Source organism: Pseudopipra pipra, chromosome Z, assembly GCF_036250125.1.
Source record: "Pseudopipra pipra isolate bDixPip1 chromosome Z, bDixPip1.hap1, whole genome shotgun sequence".
Taxonomy (NCBI): Eukaryota; Metazoa; Chordata; class Aves; order Passeriformes; family Pipridae; genus Pseudopipra; species Pseudopipra pipra.
The window spans coordinates 9,216,561-9,233,026 of NC_087581.1; the positions used below are offsets into that span (position 1 = coordinate 9,216,561).

Sequence of the window (16,466 nt, forward strand, 5' to 3'; positions counted from 1 at the left end):
GCAGGAGCCTCTTGAGGATGGATTGTTCCCCTTTGGCATCGGATGGTAGGGTCAGGCCCCCAAGCACACAGGAACGTGCTGCAGCAGCACCGGTACCATTTATTACATGATTTAAATCCAAATACAAAATAGGGACTAAGGGAAGAAGAGCATCTGACCGCGGCAGGACAGGCCTGCCAGTTGCGGAGCAGACCTCGTGACAGGGAGCGGGATCCTTCCAGCCCCGTTAGCTGGAGCTTCCCTGCTCTGCCTTCAGCATCTCCGTGGAGGCAGGCTGGGGCTCCTCGTGGGCTGGGAGCGTCTCGTCCTGGCTCTTCACAGCTTGTGGCTTGGTCAGTGTGGTGTATATCCCCAGGGCCTGGAGAGAACGAGAGAGTCATGAGGAGGGGTGGAGAGGAGAGGGCCAGGCCCCAGCACGCTGCCACCTTCACCCCCTTGGGGCAAGAATCACAGAAGGGTTTACCTCGGAAGAGACCTTAAAGATTGTCTTGTTCCAACCCCTCTGGGGGTTGGGCAGGGACACCTTTCACCTTGTTCCAACCCCTCTGGGGGTTGGGCAGGGACACCTTTCACTAGACTGGGCTGCACAAAGCCCCATCCAACCTGGCCTTGAACACTCCCAGGGATGGGACAACCACAGTTTTCCTGGGCAACTTGTGCCAGTGCCTCATCACACTCCTAGTAAACAATTTCTTCTTCATATTTAAACTAAACCTACCCTCTTTGAGTTTGAAGCCATTCCCCCTTGTCCTATCCCTAGATGCCCTTGTATAAGTCCCTCTCCAGCCTTACTGTAAGCCCCCTTTAGGTACTGGAAGGCTCTCTCTGGAGCCTCCTCTTCTCCAGGCTGAACAATTCCAATTCACTCAGCCTTTCCTCATAGGAGAGGTGCTCCATCCCTCTAAGCATCTTGGCAGTCTCCTCTGGACTCACTCCAACAGGTCCATGTCCTTCCTGTGCTGGGGATCTCAGAGCTGGATGCAGTGCTCCAGGTGGGTCTCACCAGAGCAGAGCAGAGGGGCAGAATCCCCTCCCTCACCTGCTGCCCACCCTGCTTTGGATCAGCCCAGGACATGAGTGACCACACTGACCTGTGCCACCATGTTGGTGACGTCGCCGGTGTTGGCAGGCAGCAGGACGGTGTTGGAGTCTTTGGCAATCTTGGAGAAGGCGTTCACATACTGCTCTGCCACAGACAGGGAGGCAGCAGCACTGCCATGCTGGGGAGAGAGGGATGAGTCACGTACCACCATGAGCTGCTCCGTGCCCACATCCCCAGCCCACCCCAGCTGGGGCAGCAAAGATCCTCATTCCCTGCTGCTGAAAATGCCAGCAAGTGTCCAAGAGGAAGTCAGGTGCCACCCCAGCCACGTGTCAACTCCCCTTGTGCCAGCACCAAGACAGCGGCTGCCCCAAGGAGCTGTCACTCACCTGCTGTGACAGAGCAGCTGCCAGGAGCTGAATTGCCTCTGCCTTGGCCCTGGCCTTGACCAGCATGGCATTGGCTTCCCCTGCAAGAAACCACACCAGAACACGTCAGAACGGCCGCAAAGCGCTTGCAAGGAGCAAATCCAGAAAATTTCAAGGAGTGAATCCAGACAAGTTCATGCATGCATAGTCTTCTCTTCCCCAACAGCAGCATTGCCACACACCTCCAGCTGCCCGAGGCTGTGGCAGGGCAGCAGCATGAGCTGGAGCTCAGCACAAAGGCCCCAGCAGGGAAGGACCAGCGTGGCTGAGGACATCTGGCCCACAGTGATGTGGTCTCTCCCCAGCAGCATCACCCCTCAGTCTAGATGGCTACAGATCCCCACATGTTCTACCCTAAGGCATTACCAGCAGCTTTGTTGATTTGTTCAGCCTTCTCAGCTTCTGACGCCAGGATCTGGGCCTGCTTCTGGCCCTCAGCCACGTTGATGGCAGATTCCCGCGTCCCCTCTGACTCCAGCACCGTCGCCCGCTTCCGTCGCTCTGCCTCCACCTGCAAACACAGGTCAGACACCGGCCTGCCATGACTGCGCTGGGGTAAGGACACACTCCTGGGTTCTGCTGGGGCCAGCATGACTCAGCAAAGCATACGAATGCAGCTACAGAACACCGCATGGTCCTGCTGAGGGCTACTTCTGCTCCTCAGGCCCCACAACCCTTCCCAGCCCCACCCACACCTAACTGGACAGCTGCTTCCCCCTCCTCCCCTTCCAGCCTGAAGATCTGGTCCCCAGCTTTTCTCAAGAGGAGACTTTCAGCTCCGGGATTTGCTTCCCTATAGAGCCCAGTAGGGATTTTACAGGGAGCTGGCAAGGATTGGGTGTACCAGGCAGGGGCCACCACTGCGAAAATTAGGACAGGAATTATTTATTCAGTCCAGTAGCTGTATGTCTGCAACCAAAGTGCCTCTCACCACAGGAAGGGCCTGTGATGCCAGCTGCGGACAGGTAACAATGATGCTGTGTGGAAGAGGAGACTTCCCTCCTGTTCCAAGAGAGCCACACCTGCATCTGCATGGATTCCTTCACACGTGGGGGCACATGGATGTCCTTGATCTCGTAGCGCAGGCACCGGATGCCCCAGCAGTCTGAAGCTTGGTTGATGGCATCCACAATGCTGGCATTGAGGGACTCTCGCTCCTGGGAGGCACAAAGGAAATGACAGAGAGCAAAGAAGAGGTTCTTAGCATGAGACAGGTGTCAGGAGGGAAACAGACACCCTCCACCACGGGCCAAGATATGCCAGAAAAAAAGCCATCTCCAAAGGCATCAGGCAGGATCAGGTGTTTCCTGCAGCTCTTGAAGGGGTCACCATCTCCTAGGGAGAGCAGGGCCCGCAGCTGAAACTGCTGGGATACAAACATCCAGTGTACATCTGGATACAACAGGAAAGCCAACACCTTCGGTTTTTGCCCAGCAAACACAGCACAAGGACTAGGGCGCCCCATGAACCATGCATCACTGGGTCTGAACAATGAGTCACTGGCTCAAGAGAAACACAGGTGGACCAGCCGGGTCTGGGCACATGCCACCCATCACCCCCTTCCAAACAACCCAGGGCAGGGCAAAAAATAGCTCCATTGTTAAAAAAACAATGGAAACAAGACCCATCTCCACAGATTCACCAATAGGTCAACTGAAACAGAAGCCCTCTCAGCAAAGGGCATTGGGCATTTTGCTATTAAGTGTATCAGCCTGGCCATGCAGGCTGCCCCACGGTTTCCAGAGACGCTGGGAGCTCCACGATCCACCTCCCCAGCTCACCCGGAAGACTCTGTCGAGGGAGAGTTTGCCAAGTTCAGATCTCATGGTGGTCTGGGCCAGCTGGGTCACTGCATACTCAGGATCTTCCACCCCATAGCTGGCCTGGAGAGCAGAAGCACAAAACAGAGTGGACAGGGGTGCCAAGAGGGACCCTGAACGAGGCAGGAGAGACAAACACAGTGCCAAGACAAAAACACCCCTGCCGGAAACATGGAGTCTGAAGCCTTGTGAGGGGTCAAGGTGCCAAACCCATCCACCAGGCAGTACACAGAGGCTGAAGCACACATTTTGGGGAGCAGGCAGAACCAGGAGAGAGGTATCTGAAGGGCAGGGATGGTACCTTGTAGGGGTCCATAACCCGCAGGTAGAGCACGCCGTCGATCTGCAGGGTGACATTATCTGCCGGGAGAGAACAACAGTTCCTGTTTACTGAAGCAGCAAAGAAAAAACATGGACAACCCTCTCTTCCTCAACAGAGCTGGGCAGGTTTGTCCCTTTCCTTCCTGGCATAGCAGCACGGCACAGAAGAAGGATTGGCTGAAATCGATCTCCTCATCTAAAGACTTTGTAAAAATGACCTTAATGTTCCCTAGGAAAACACTACAATGTTTTAATACAAAACAAGTCTCAGGTTTCCAGATAGAAACATTTCACACTGTAGTTCTTGTAAATAAAGATTTAAGGGGGAAAAAAATTAAACAAAACACTGAAAGCTAGAAATTAACATTAATGTATATTAACATTAGATTCATTAACCTGATCCAAAATCTCTTTTACAGAGGTGTTTTAGGGCTTTTTTGTGGTTCAGTAAAAGAAGACATCTGAAAAATGTATTCCTGGTCAGGTGCATTCAACCCAGCAAGGGGCAGCTGCAGGACCTCCTGGGGTGCCCCCTGCTTACAGCAGCAGCCTTCCAGCACCTAAAGGGGACACAAGAGAGCTGAAGAGGGAGTTTTCACATGGCTATGGAGTGGAAGGACAAGGGGGAATAGCCTTAAGCTGACGGAGGGCAGTTTAGATTAGATATTAGGAAAAAATTATTTACTGTGAGGGTGGTGAGGCATCACAGAGGTTGCCCAGAGAAGCTGTGGATGCCCTATCCCTGGCAGTCTTCAAGGCCAGGTTGGACGGGGCCCTGAACAATCTGCTCTAGTGGAAGGTGTTCCTGCCCGTGGCAGGGGGGTTGGAACAAGGTGATCTTTACAACCCAAGGTCCTTTGCAACCCAAATCATCCTGTGATCCTGTGATTTTATGGCTAACTCTGGGTTCCAAGGGATGGGGCTGAGTGCACGAGCCTGAGACAATTCCACTCCTCCCCACGCTGTTCCTTGCTCACCCCAGATGCAGCAGAAGGGAAGGGGCAGGACATGGAAGCTGTTCCTCACCCAGTGTGACAGCTGATTGCTCTGGGACATTAATGACGATTTCTTTGAGACTCTGCACATAACGAATCCGATCCAGGAGAGGGATGAGGAAGTTCAAGCCCTGAGAAGAGGGCAGGATTAGATGGGTGACAGTCAAACTAGAGAGAATTATGCAAAGACCGTGCCACACACTACAGATGCTGCAGGCAGAGCAAGCACACTTCACACACAGAAGGGATTTCAGTTTCTGAGTGCTTTTAACACCCCACCAAGGGAAATCAGTCCACAGGCAGCCAAGAGGATTTCAGTCTGGGAGAATGAGCCCACCACCCCTCGGATCCTCACGCAAAGGACGCGCTTCGCTACAGCTTTAGGAACCTGCTGAATCCAGAAGGGGAGAAAAGCTGCTCCTTACAGGCTCGAGGATTCGGTGGAACTTGCCCATCCTCTCCACCACCCAGGCCTCCTGCTGGGGCACGAAGAGTACCCCAATGTTGACGGGCAGCCCGGAGTTCCAGCGGCATGGAGCCGGGGCCAGCCGTGCCGCAGCCTTCAGCTGCTGGGAGTGCTGGAGAACAGAGAAGGAACAGGACTGAGACCAGCACCACACCTGCTCCCCCGTCCGGGATCGTGGCCAGGGCGCCGGGCAGGAAGGAGCTCTGATGCCCCAAACAAGCCCATTCTCTAAGGGGACACAGGCTGTTCCCACAAGGATGAGGCTCAGGGCCCCAGGGACAGCCTTCTCCACAGCGCAGGGCAGCTCACTCCCACGCTAGAGCTTCCTGCACACCTCCTCTCCTCTCACATTCCCCCTGGAATAGGCAGTAAAGCTCCCTGCCACCATAAGGGCAAGGAAGGTACGTGTAGGGCAAGAAAGGGGTGTGTGTGGGTCTCTTCTGCCCCACTCAACCCTATAACCTGGTGAGGCCTGTTCCCCCCAGCCCTCTCCGTCACCTCAGTCCCAGGCCACCCCTCTTCAATAACCTGTCCCTCCCCAGCTCTGACTGCTTCCTGGACTCCCTCTAAGTTTTCCCTGGGGATTCCCTGGGCACCCACAGCCCCTCACTCCCACAGCTCCCTTCATTCCCTCCCACACCTGGCTCCCCCAAACCTTCTTTCTAACCCCCCCACACACATCCCAAACTGGCTCCCAGACCTCCACAGCCCCCCACGTCCATTTCTCCCACAACATCTCAGCCCTCCCTCACCACTCCCTATGCCCGGTCATGCCCACTAAACCCCACACATGCTCTGTACTCCCATCCCTGCCCAGTTCCCCCCCCCCCAGCACTTTCCCAGACCCCCAAGCCCCCCACTGACCCCCCCAACCTCCCATATCTGTTTATCCTTTGCACTCCCCTGAAACCCCACACCCCCATCCCTGCCCAGCTCCCCCCTCCCTAGCCCCCATGCTCCCAGCACTTCCCTGGACCCCCAATACCACCCCACTGATGCCATCCCAGTCCCCCCACACCCATCTGTCCTCTGCATCCCTTCCTGCACCCCCTTACCCTATCCCTGCTAAGCATCCCATCACCACCCAAGCACTTCCCAGACCCCCACTGACCCACTCCCCTCAGTCCTCCTGTACCCACTTGTCCTCTGCACCCCCTTCCCCACACCCCCTCCCCTGTCCAGCTCTCCCACAAACCCCCACCAACACCCCAACTGACACCCCAACTCCTCAGTCCCCCTACACCCATTTGCCCTCTGCACCACCCTCCTCACCTCCTTACCCTACATCCCTATATCCCTGTCCAGCTCTCCAGCACCACCCGACCCCCAATACTCCCCCAACCCTCCTCTGCACCCCTCGCCCCTCACCCCCATCCCTGCCCAGCTCCTCCGCAGATACCCTCACGCCCCCAGCACTTCCTCGAGCCCCCAGTACCACCCCACTGAGCCCCCCTCAATATCTCCTGTCCTCTGCGACCCCCGGAACCCTCCCCTTCTCTCATCCCTGCCCAGCTACCCCCACAGACCCCCCACGCCCCCAGCACTTCACGGGACCCCCAACACCCTCCACCGACCCCCTGTCTCCTCAGCCCTCCACACCCGTCTATCCCGTGCACCCCCCTTGCCCTCGCACCCCTACCCTCGCCCAGCTTCCCCCCTCCCACCCCCCTCCACCCCTCAGGCCCTCAACACCCCCCTGACTCTTCAGGCCGGCGCCCCCAACCCAGACCTCCTCACACGTCCCCCCGCCCTCGGCCCCTCCAGCACCCGGGCACTCCCCACGTGGGCACCCCCGTCACCCTCCCCTTCTCCCGCCACTCCCCGCACCTGCAGCAGCCCGAGGCCGGCCCGGGCCCGCAGCCCCGCCCGCGACAGCATCTCCCGCTCGGCTCCTCCCGCCCCGCTCGGCGCCGCCGCCGCTCCCGCACCCCCGCCAGGCCCCCGCGCCGCGCCGCTTCCGGGTGCGCTGCCCGGACCGGCCCCGCCGCCCGCGCTCTCACGTTCCGCCCGCACGCAGTTCCGCCTCCCCCCTCCCCCCCCGCACCACTCCCTCAGCAGCGGCAGCACTGGGCTTGTTCTCGGGCTCCAAACGGGCGTTTATTAAAATAGAAACGAACACGAAAAAGTACCGGCACGGCCTTCGCGACCCCGCGGCGAAAGGGGCAGCCCCGATGTCGTGAGGGCGAGAGAGACCCCGGTGTCATGGCGGCCCCCGGTGCCCAGGGCGGGGGGGGAAGCAGCCCCCGATGTTTGGGGGTTCAGTCCCCTGGTGTTTGGGGCGCTCAGTCCCTTGGTGTGGAGGGTTCAGGCCCCGGGTGTTTGGTGGGTTCAGGGCCCCGGGTGTGGGGCGAGCAGCCCCCAGGGGGAGGGAGGTTCAGCTCCCACTGCGTGTGTGAGGGGGTTCAGGCCCCCACCCTCCTCCCAGCCCAGCAGGGCCGGAGTCCCCTCGGCTGCCCTCGGGCAGGGGAGAGCAGGACCTCCTCCCAGGCCTCCCCTTGTCCCGGCCCATCCCCACGCCCCGGCCTATCCCCACGCCCCGGCCTGGGATCCGTGGGAAGCAACGGGAATCCAGGGGGGCCGAGGTAGCCGGTGGGGGGACGTCTCTGGGGCTTGGGGAGCCTTGCAGAGACCTCAGGAAGAGGGGTGATACAGACGAGGTATGTTCCAGTTTGTTTCACCCTCTCACCCCTGCCCCCCTCACCTCCCTGGGCTTGGCCTGCAGCTCCCCAGAGTGCTCCTACTGGGGAGCACTCCCAGTGTTGCTCTGGGGTCACTCCCAGACCCCCTCCTGAGGGCCCAGAGTTTGATGTCCCTGTTTCTTCCCCTCTCCCGAGGGACTGAGGTCCTGCCCATCCTCCAGCCCCTGATGGTGCTGCCGGCACACCCCTGCCCAAAGCTGCCTCCTGGTTGGGATTCACCCCACACCTGCAAATGGTGCAAGGCTCCTTGTTTTTGGCAATCTTCTCAGATCCGCGGTGCACGTGCTCTGGAGGCTCTTGCCCAGAGAGGGCTATCCCCAATGCTTCTGCAAAGAGCCCCAGGTCCCCATCCACGTGACAGCTGTGTCTCTGAGCCTTAGGAACCAGGGCAATGGCCACTTCCCTGACTGCCACTGACCCCATGGGGTCTGCCTTGCCCTAAAGGAGTCAGAGGATTGCTTGGAGTGGGGCTGGCCCTGCAGAGCTGGTGCCCAGCAAGGCCCAGCCTCTCCCAGTCTTTTAACACAGCCCTGGCCTGGGAGCTGCACCGAGGCCAAGAGGTGGGTCACTTTGCCTTCCCCAGTGACCCTCCCAGTCCCCACAGACCTGCCCCAAAAGGGGCAGCCCTGCGCTGGTAGGGTCAGGGGGAAGAACAAGCACAGCACCTCAGGTCCTATGCACGAGCCTCTTCTGTGCTCCCAGCAACAATAAATACTAATAAATACAAACCCTTCCACACTTTCTGCTCCCACCCCCAGGGCCAATGTGAGTAGTCTTACCCAGAACCCGGGCCCAACTCTTCACTTCCCATCCACCTCAGCCACAGACAAGTCTCCAAGCTGGGAGCAGCACCAGCAGAAGGCTTGGGCATGTCCCTGCGGTGCCAGGCCTGCTCCTCAGCCCCTGCCCCTCTGGGTGAAGCCCCCTGGGTGATCCCAGCCCTGCTGCAGGGCGTGGTGTCCGTGCTGGTCAGGAGGATGGGCGATGTTTCAAAGCAGTGTTTGCTTGCTGGCCTGTTACTCATCTCTCCCCAGAGTGCTGGGCTGGAGGCTCCCCAGCAGCCCTGGGGGGTGAGGAAAGTCAGGCCCGGGGCGAGTAGCAGGGGTTCCTGGGCATCTCTGTGAAGGATTTCAGTTCGTAGGGGATCCCCGAATCCACCTCAATCGACTTGCGGGAGAAAAGCAGCCGGATGTCATCGTGAAGGTAGATCTTCCCCGACTTGGAGCTGTGAAACCTGCACAGAGACAAGAGCAGGGCTGAGGGACCTCAGGCTCCCAGGCAAGGGCAGGGCAGCCTCAGTGAGCGTCACAACCCCCTTGACTATTCTGGCCCCTGGTCAAGGTGGCTACACTCTGGTTGCCTTCAGGAGGGACAGAGACAGCTGCCCTTGGGCAGGGTGGCAGCTGCAACCATCCCGGAGGAGCAGGCGGTCCCTGCTCCTCCCCAGGGTGACAGGGTCAGGCTGCCACCTTTCCTCCTGTCCAGCAGGCTTGGGACACATTGGAGAGGAACCCAGGGGTGACCCTGGGGCAGGTGCTTTACCTCAGATGCATCAGGTAGCAGAGGACCCTGCGGGGTGGGCTGGTGCCCAGTGGGTCGCTGGAGGCCACAGTGGCCCCCTCCTCCTCCCCCACGGGCACCAGGAAGATGCGATGGCGTAGGAAGGTCATGTGGTTGGCTGGCATGTCCTGGAAGTCGTATGTCACCAAGAACATCTTCACCACAGTCTTGTTGGGGTTAAATAAGGTCTGGGGGTAGAGGGGTAGGGAGTGAGACTGAGAAGGGCACACAGATGGATCTGTATGGAAGGCATAGGGCATCTGGGAGCAGAAGCAGCCAACCCAAGGATGCAGAAAGCCCCACACCAGCCCCAGAGGGTTTAGCCTGGAGGTCACAGGTCAGTCCTTTCCACCCACCTCCACACATCCCATCCCACCCCCACTGCATGTACACACTCTTTTGCCAAAACCCCATCCCTCCTCACCAGTCTCTTCCTTCCCTGCATCTCCCACCACCTTCTACCCCCAGGACCTCATGCTCCACTCTGCTGTGCTGTGTTGGTGGCCTTGTACCCCCTCTGCACAAGCTTTTTGGCTGCTGCCTTGCCTAACAACATAATGGTGCATACCCAGCCCAATGGGGGACAACCAGAGCCCACCCAGCCCTGTCCCCAAGGTGCTACTGGAGGGCAGAGAATGACTCACCACTTGGATGGTTCCAGCTTTGGGGACACTGTAACCCTTCTTTCCCAAGGCCTCCAAGTCAATCACTCCCTGGAGCAAAAGGAACAGCATGTGAGAGAGGGAGAAAGCCCAGGGAGAGCCCAGCTGGGACCCACCACAAGGCTGAGACCCCCCCCTTTGCTGGGAACACCTGGCACAAGTCATGAAGACGCTCAGCTCAGTTCCTCTCCAAACCAGGGAATGAACAAGCAGCAACAGAGAGGAGGTGATAGTGAAGCCACAACCACGAGGCATCGGGGCAGCGACCTGCCTGTGCATGTGCCCTCTTTATTTCCCTCTTTGCTTTTTGGGTTCAAGACTGCTCCTGGCACAGCCAGTCATCTGCACGGGTAGGTGGTTGCTTGAGCCACACTCTCCACAGGGGTGCCCAGGGTCCCCCGGGTGCCAGGGTACAGTCCCACTCACCCTCCCCTACAGCGCCAGCCCTCCCTCATCCACGCACCAGGAAAGGTGAGGGCACGCTGTGTTCAGAGATGTCGAAGTAGGTGACGTCAACGGGCAGGGTGACGTGCTGGGGGCAGTAGGAGCCGCTGGCACCAATCTCGGCCGTGAAACCCTCGATCCTCCCCGACGGGGCAAAGCGCCCCTTCAGGATGGACTCCTGAGAGGGGAGGAAAGCTTTAGGGAGCTTCAAACACCAGTCCTTCCCCCCGCCTCAAAGCTCCAGGTGAGATCACCCCCACCTCCACTGCACCCACCTATCTGACTTGCCCTCACATGTCCAAAGACCACCCATGAGGGGCCCTGGCTCTGACAGAGACCCACCCTGAACTGGGATAAAACCAGCCATCTAACACAGTGAAGCAGCAAGAGTGCCTTGGCTCAGCCTCACAGCAGCCACCTCAGCAGGATCCAGTTTTTTTGCCTTCCCCAAGGATCTGGCTGAGCCATCCTGCTGGTGGCTGGTGGCTGGTGGCTGTGTGATGGCCACTGCATGCCATGCCCTTTGGGGACAATCAGCCCAGCCCCAAACCCAGGCTTCCATCAGCCCAGCCCCTCAGCCAGGTTCCCATCAGGTTCAGCCTCTCACACCCATCGCCAGTCCAGCCAGGAGTCCCCAAGACCCACCTCCCCCTGTCAGGTGGGCTCTGTTACCTCAAAGTTGCCCAGCAGAGCATGGCTGACAGTGGTGGTGGCCCAGGGTGCTGTGGGAGACCTGGTGCCCCTCCGGAGGCTGCTCCGGAGATGTCGCCTTGGAGAGAGAAGATTGGTGTTGGATTGGAGAGCATGCAGCCCTAGGCTGTCCATGTCCCTGGGAATGTGGATCCCTCTCCAGATCTCCCATCCCTTTCTTTGCTGGGGGTTGAACCCACTTTACTACTCCCCAGGTGCTGAAGAAACCCCCCAATGCCCCACAGCCTGGGGTCTTGTGGAGGAGAGATGACTGTGGCAGGGCAGGGCAGGGCAGGGAAGAGGACTCAACCCAACCTGAATCTCCCATGGGGCTGCAGGGTGCAGGGGTGGCCAGGCACCCTGAGCCCCCACGTCCATCCCACAGGGCTGCCAGGACACTCACGATTTGAGGCGCAGCCCGCTCTTCAGCCTCCTCCCGACTGCAGTGCAATCTGCAGAACTCTGGAGGGGACACGAAGAACTGTGTTAGGGCAGCGATCAGGGACCATGCACCCCTTGCCCTGCCCCACAGCCCCACAAGGGCCCCAGCAGATGGAACTGGCTCCTGTCCATGAAGAGCCATCATAAGCCTCTGCAGGGGTAGCCAGCAGGGCAGCATGAGGACTGGGGTGTCTGGTGGGGATGTGGGGCTGCCCAAATCCCAGAGTGACTCAGCTGGGGATGAGGGTGTTGGTAGCCAACTGAGGGTGCAGCACACAATTCCCACCTTGCAAAGCAGGTCTCAGGACCAGCCCCAGTGGCAAGACACCCCCAGCCATAGCCATGAACCAACACCCCCTTGAACCTCCCAGGGACCAGTGACACGTACAAGGAAACTCCCCGACCAGCCTGGGAGAAGTTCAGTCCCCTGGTGATTCATGCAAAGTCCTCAGCAGTGTCACTGGGCAAAGGGGCTTGATGCCCACCCCTGCCCACAGCCAGGATCCTACAGCTACAGGTGGGGGGTTAAAGCCAGAGCTACACTGCAGCCTCCTTTTAAAGACGTCCCCTTTTCAGGGGTTTTCCCTTCTGGAAGCCACACAAAGGGCAGCACAACACAAAGGGATGATGGAGCTGGCTGGCATGACCGGGTGGGAAAACCCAGGGAAGCTGCTGGAGGGCTTCACTCTGCAAGGACAGTGCTGGGGGCAGCTGGGCTGGGGGACAGTCATGAAAAAGGCATGCAGGAATGCAGCTGTGCACCTTGGATGGTGTGTCCCAGCTCCAAGCAGCAAGAAGCCAGGGTGCCTCTGCCATCAGTTCCTGCAGATCCCTGCACCATGGGATGCCCCAGGTAAAGAGAAGAGCATGCCAGGTATGGCATGAGCCTGCTGCAGCTTCAGCTGGCAGGACAGGGAGAGGGCAGGGAGCTGGTCAGAAGGGCACAATAAGAAGGGAAGAATCGCAGGCAGCTCTTGAGCTGGCAGGGTAGTTGCAAACACTGGGGGTCTGCCCCATTCCTGAGAGCTTGTGGCACCCTGAGGACATGCCAAAAGCTGCAGAAAAGCCAGTGACATCTGTGCACACAGTGCTGGGCCCCTAGGTCAGAGCATGTCCAGTCCCACTCCCTGCCACCAAACCCTTGCTCTAATGGATATCATGGCCAGGAGTTCATCTGCCTTCCTGCTCATCAGGCAGGCAGAGGCCAGATGCTTTTCCCAAGCTTGCTGGTATATCCAGCTTAACATGAAGCCATCAGACACCACATGTGGCCCCATGCCATGTGTCTAGCTCTCACTGCCATGGGGATGTTGTCTCCTGTCCAAGCAAGGCTCTCCAGGACAGAAAGCTGGTTGCAAGCAGAGAATCCAGTGACTATAGCTGGTTGAAACATACCATGTGTCCTGGGGCTGGCTGTCAGCTCCTGCCTTGCTCACACCAGTGCTGCAGCACTAGGACAGTACAGGGCACAGTGGATTACATTGCCCACAAGGACAGTCCTGAGCTCCGGGTATCCCCAGGCCATTCCCTGCCTCCCCTCATGAGCAATGCTCACCTTGGCAGCAGGAAGCAGGTGATTCCAGAAAGGGGCCCCCTTGGCATCAGTGCTGCGGCACGCTGTGGGGACAGGGTGGCATGGCAGGACCCTCTTCTTCCTCGCCGGTGGGGACAGGCTCTCATCCTCAGAGCAGGAGTCGGCCGCAACCTCACCAGCAGGCAGCAACTTCCTTTTGGCTGGGCAGCTGCTGCTGAAGTGGCTGCTCCCACAGGGTGTTGTCTCCTGGAAGCTCAGGTTGCTGGGCTCAGGACTGAGCGCTGTCTGCGGAGCTGGGGGCTCTTTGCACCCATTGCCTACCACTGACCCTTCATCTTCTCCACCAGCCCTGCTGCTGTGAGCTGGGCTGCTGGCTGGCTTCTCTCTCTTCCCACCAGAGTCCAACTGGGTTGTTTGTGCAATACTGTGCAATTCAAGGTGAAGTACATTGTGGCCACTTGCTGGCTCCCCATTTTCTCCATAGTCTGTGGGATGATCCCCCGATGAGACAGAGCAACTGTCTCTCATGTGCAAAGTACTGCAAGCAATGTGCTGGGGCCAGGAGGAGGAGGAGGAGGAGGAGGACGAGGAGACATACTGTGACTTGTCCTCTCTGCTGGCTTTGGGGCTGTGGCTGGGGCTGCCCTCACAGCGGTGCTCCACCACACGCAGCCCACTGTGGGAGAAGTGCTGGGCAGAGCCACACAGGGATAACTCCTCCACCAGCAGACCATCCTCAAAGGAATCGTCATCGTCCAGGGAAGGCTGCCCAGGGCCCCCATCGCGCTTGCTCTCCACCCCCCTGTCACCCCAGTGAGTTCGTTTGGGATCTCGCCCCCCCTCCAGAGTTCGCTGCTCAGGGTATCCCCTTTTGACAGCCGGCTGGCTGCCTGCCCGCTGCTCCGTGCTCTCAGAGGAGCTGGAGAGATGGGAGAAGATGGAGACCTGGTAAACCTTCTGGCGCTTGATCTCTGTCTCGTTGTAGCCCATGAGGATGCTGCGGTGGGTGCAGCGCTGCGAGGAGGGCTCCAAGGGCGCCTCTCCACTGGGCCGGGACAGGCTGGGGTCTGTGCTGCGCTCCGGGGGCAGGGACGTCTCTGTGTGGATGTGCCGCATGGAGCCTCACTTGCCTGGACTCCGAGCGGAGCCGGAGTCAGAACAGCCCATGCAGCAGCAGGACTGGGACTGTAAAGTGCCACAGGTCAGGGTGCAAGGGCAGGGGGTGGAAGCTGGACCCCCCTTGCTCAGGATCTCTGTTTGAGCTCTCCACTATGGAGTGGTCTGCAGCACAGCATCTGAAAAAAGAAGGGTAGGAGGATGGAGATCAGCCTGAGATCCCCACCCTCATCCAGACTTCTGGCTGCAAGAAACGTAGCCCCACCCTCACACAGCCCCACTTGAACCTCCCGCTCCAGGGACAGGAAGAGGAATTAGGCTGGTTTTGCTTTCTGGGGAACCCTGAGGCATCACCCACCTGCAGGTTCAGCACTTCCTTCCCAGCCTGGGCAAGGAGAGAAGTCTCCAGCCAGGCAGGAGACTACTGGGGACAAGTCTGGACAAGTGGGGAGGAAGAGGCCTGCCCTCTGCCAGGGACTTGACGTGCTTGTGCTGCTCTGGAGCACAGGAGTCAGGCAGGTCAGACCAGTCCCAGAGAGACTCAGGCCTGTAATCCCCCCTTTGGGCAACAGCAACAAGATCTCCCAGTGCTGGCCAAGACAACCTGGTGCCCTACACTGCCAGCCCCACAGGAGGGACAGGAACCTGGCCTAGCATCCCCGTTACCTCTGCCAGCTTGGATCAGGCGCCTCCACCACCTAAATCAGCATCTGGGTGGTACTAAGGTCACCATCCACCCACTCCTGCCAGCCCCAAGGGCCTGACCTCCTCCATGCTGCATGGCACCTCGCTTTTGGTTCAGCCCAGCTTGAGAGCTGTGAGAATCCTGTCCAGGAGTTTTTCAGTTCTGGCATGATAAATACTAAAATGGCTGCAAGAGCTGAGGAGATGCAGGAAAAGTCACCAGCAGACTGAAGACAAACTGCCCACGCCTGGCAGCTCTGCCTGATGTGGAGCAAGGGCTTAGGGGCAAGTGAGCAATAGGGAAATTGGTTCTGCAGGTGAATCAAGGCTATCTGGAGAGCAAGGCTGCATGTGGTATTTTGACCCTGCCACAATGGGGATGGGAAAGTGGCAGGCCAGGATGGTTGAGCCCAGGAACTTTATTTAAAAGGAGTGATAAAAGGAATGCATCAAGATATGCTGGGGGCTGACTGGTTGGAAAGCAGCTCAGCAGAAAAGGCCCTGGGGGTCTTGGTGGACACCAAGCTGACCATGAGCCAGCAATGTGCCCTTGCAGCAAAGAAAAACCAGTGTCCAGGGCTGCACTAGGCACAGCATTGCCAGCAGGTCAAGGGAACTGATCCTTTGTCTCTGCTCAGCGCTGGTGAAGTCACCTGAGAGTGCAGCAAAGGGACACCAAGAAAAAATTAAGGGACTGGAGCATCTGTCCTGTAAGGAAAGCTGGGAGAGATGGGACTGTTCAGTTTGGAGAAGAGAAGGCTCAGGGGGATCTTATCTATCTATATCTATATCTATATCTATAAGAGGTTCCCTCTGAACATCAGGAAACACAATTTTTTTTGTTACTTTGAGGGTGACTGAGCACTGTAAACAGTTGCCTAGAGAGGTAGTGGAGTCTTCATCCTTGGAGATATTCAGAAGTCATCTGGATACAACCTTGGGCAATGGGTCTAGGTGGCCCTGCTTGAGCAGCAGGGTTGGATCAGACACCCTCCAGATGTCCCTGCCAACCTCAGCCCCTCTGTATAGCCCACACCAGTGCAGCCTGCCCTGGCTGCCCCCTGCACTCACCCCTCTGCAGCAGAACCCTGCTTATCTCCGGATTAACTTCCCTGTCCCACAGCAGGCGGTCGTTGGCACAACCAGCTGAAGACACCTGCCAGTCAGGCACCCCCCAGAAGCGCCGTGGCTGCCGTGGAATGGCTCCCACCATCACGGTGTGCCTCCGAGCCTCTGCAACGTCCTCTCCAGCTCTTCAGTGTCCACAGCGGCTCTGGGGGGATGGAAAGTGGAAGATGCAGGGCTGCAGTAGTTCAGATGCTTTCCAGGAGTAGGGCAGGAGGGTACTGCCGCTCTGCGGGGTCACACAGCCAGGGAAGGCAGCTTTTAGTCTCAGCCTTTCCCAACCACCCAAACCAAAGGCCGCATACATCTCAACCATCTCAGGCAGTGCTATCACCCTGACTGACATTTAAACCACAAGTACTTTAAGCTAAGCTGTGAACTCTCATACCTGGATTGTATTTTACATCCCCTTTGCATGCCTTCCTGTATGAAACCCTGT

The 16,466-nt window shown here is 58.4% G+C and overlaps 2 protein-coding genes across 6 annotated transcripts in view; both read right to left on the reverse strand.

Moving 5' to 3' along the window:
- Nucleotides 1–79: 79 nt before the first annotated feature.
- STOML2 (stomatin like 2) lies at nucleotides 80–7,012 on the reverse strand. Its single transcript, XM_064641506.1, has 10 exons — nucleotides 6,900–7,012; nucleotides 5,032–5,184; nucleotides 4,638–4,737; nucleotides 3,592–3,650; nucleotides 3,252–3,353; nucleotides 2,493–2,627; nucleotides 1,837–1,981; nucleotides 1,432–1,511; nucleotides 1,092–1,220; nucleotides 80–358 (listed from the first exon to the last, which is right to left on the reverse strand). The coding sequence occupies exons 1-10, from the start codon at nucleotides 6,948–6,950 to the stop codon at nucleotides 227–229; spliced, it is 1,086 nt and encodes a 361-aa protein (XP_064497576.1). The 5' UTR covers nucleotides 6,951–7,012; the 3' UTR covers nucleotides 80–226.
- Nucleotides 7,013–7,144: 132 nt separating this feature from the next.
- Nucleotides 7,145–16,466, reverse strand: part of ATOSB (atos homolog B) — a 38,827-nt gene continuing 29,505 nt past the window's right edge. For all 5 annotated transcript variants that reach the window (XM_064641501.1, XM_064641502.1, XM_064641505.1 and 2 more), the window contains 8 exons: nucleotides 15,974–16,175; nucleotides 13,124–14,397; nucleotides 11,531–11,589; nucleotides 11,110–11,206; nucleotides 10,457–10,615; nucleotides 9,976–10,044; nucleotides 9,314–9,519; nucleotides 7,145–9,005 (listed from right to left, as the gene is read on the reverse strand). In XM_064641501.1, the coding sequence (XP_064497571.1) occupies nucleotides 8,852–9,005; nucleotides 9,314–9,519; nucleotides 9,976–10,044; nucleotides 10,457–10,615; nucleotides 11,110–11,206; nucleotides 11,531–11,589; nucleotides 13,124–14,218 (1,839 nt within the window). In that variant the 5' untranslated portion in view covers nucleotides 14,219–14,397; nucleotides 15,974–16,175 and the 3' untranslated portion in view covers nucleotides 7,145–8,851. The remainder of the gene's footprint in view (nucleotides 9,006–9,313; nucleotides 9,520–9,975; nucleotides 10,045–10,456; nucleotides 10,616–11,109; nucleotides 11,207–11,530; nucleotides 11,590–13,123; nucleotides 14,398–15,973; nucleotides 16,176–16,466) is intronic.

Coding starts and splice junctions, on each gene's coding strand:
- STOML2 (XM_064641506.1), bottom strand. CDS start 6,950: ATGCTGTCGCGGGCGGGGCTGCGGGCCCGGGCCGGCCTCGGGCTGCTG. Junction 4,738..5,031: donor TCCACCGAATCCTCGAGCCT/GTAAGGAGCAGC, acceptor CCCTCTTCTCAG/GGCTTGAACTTCCTCATCCC. Junction 1,221..1,431: donor CAGCTGCTCTGTCACAGCAG/GTGAGTGACAGC, acceptor CTCTCTCCCCAG/CATGGCAGTGCTGCTGCCTC.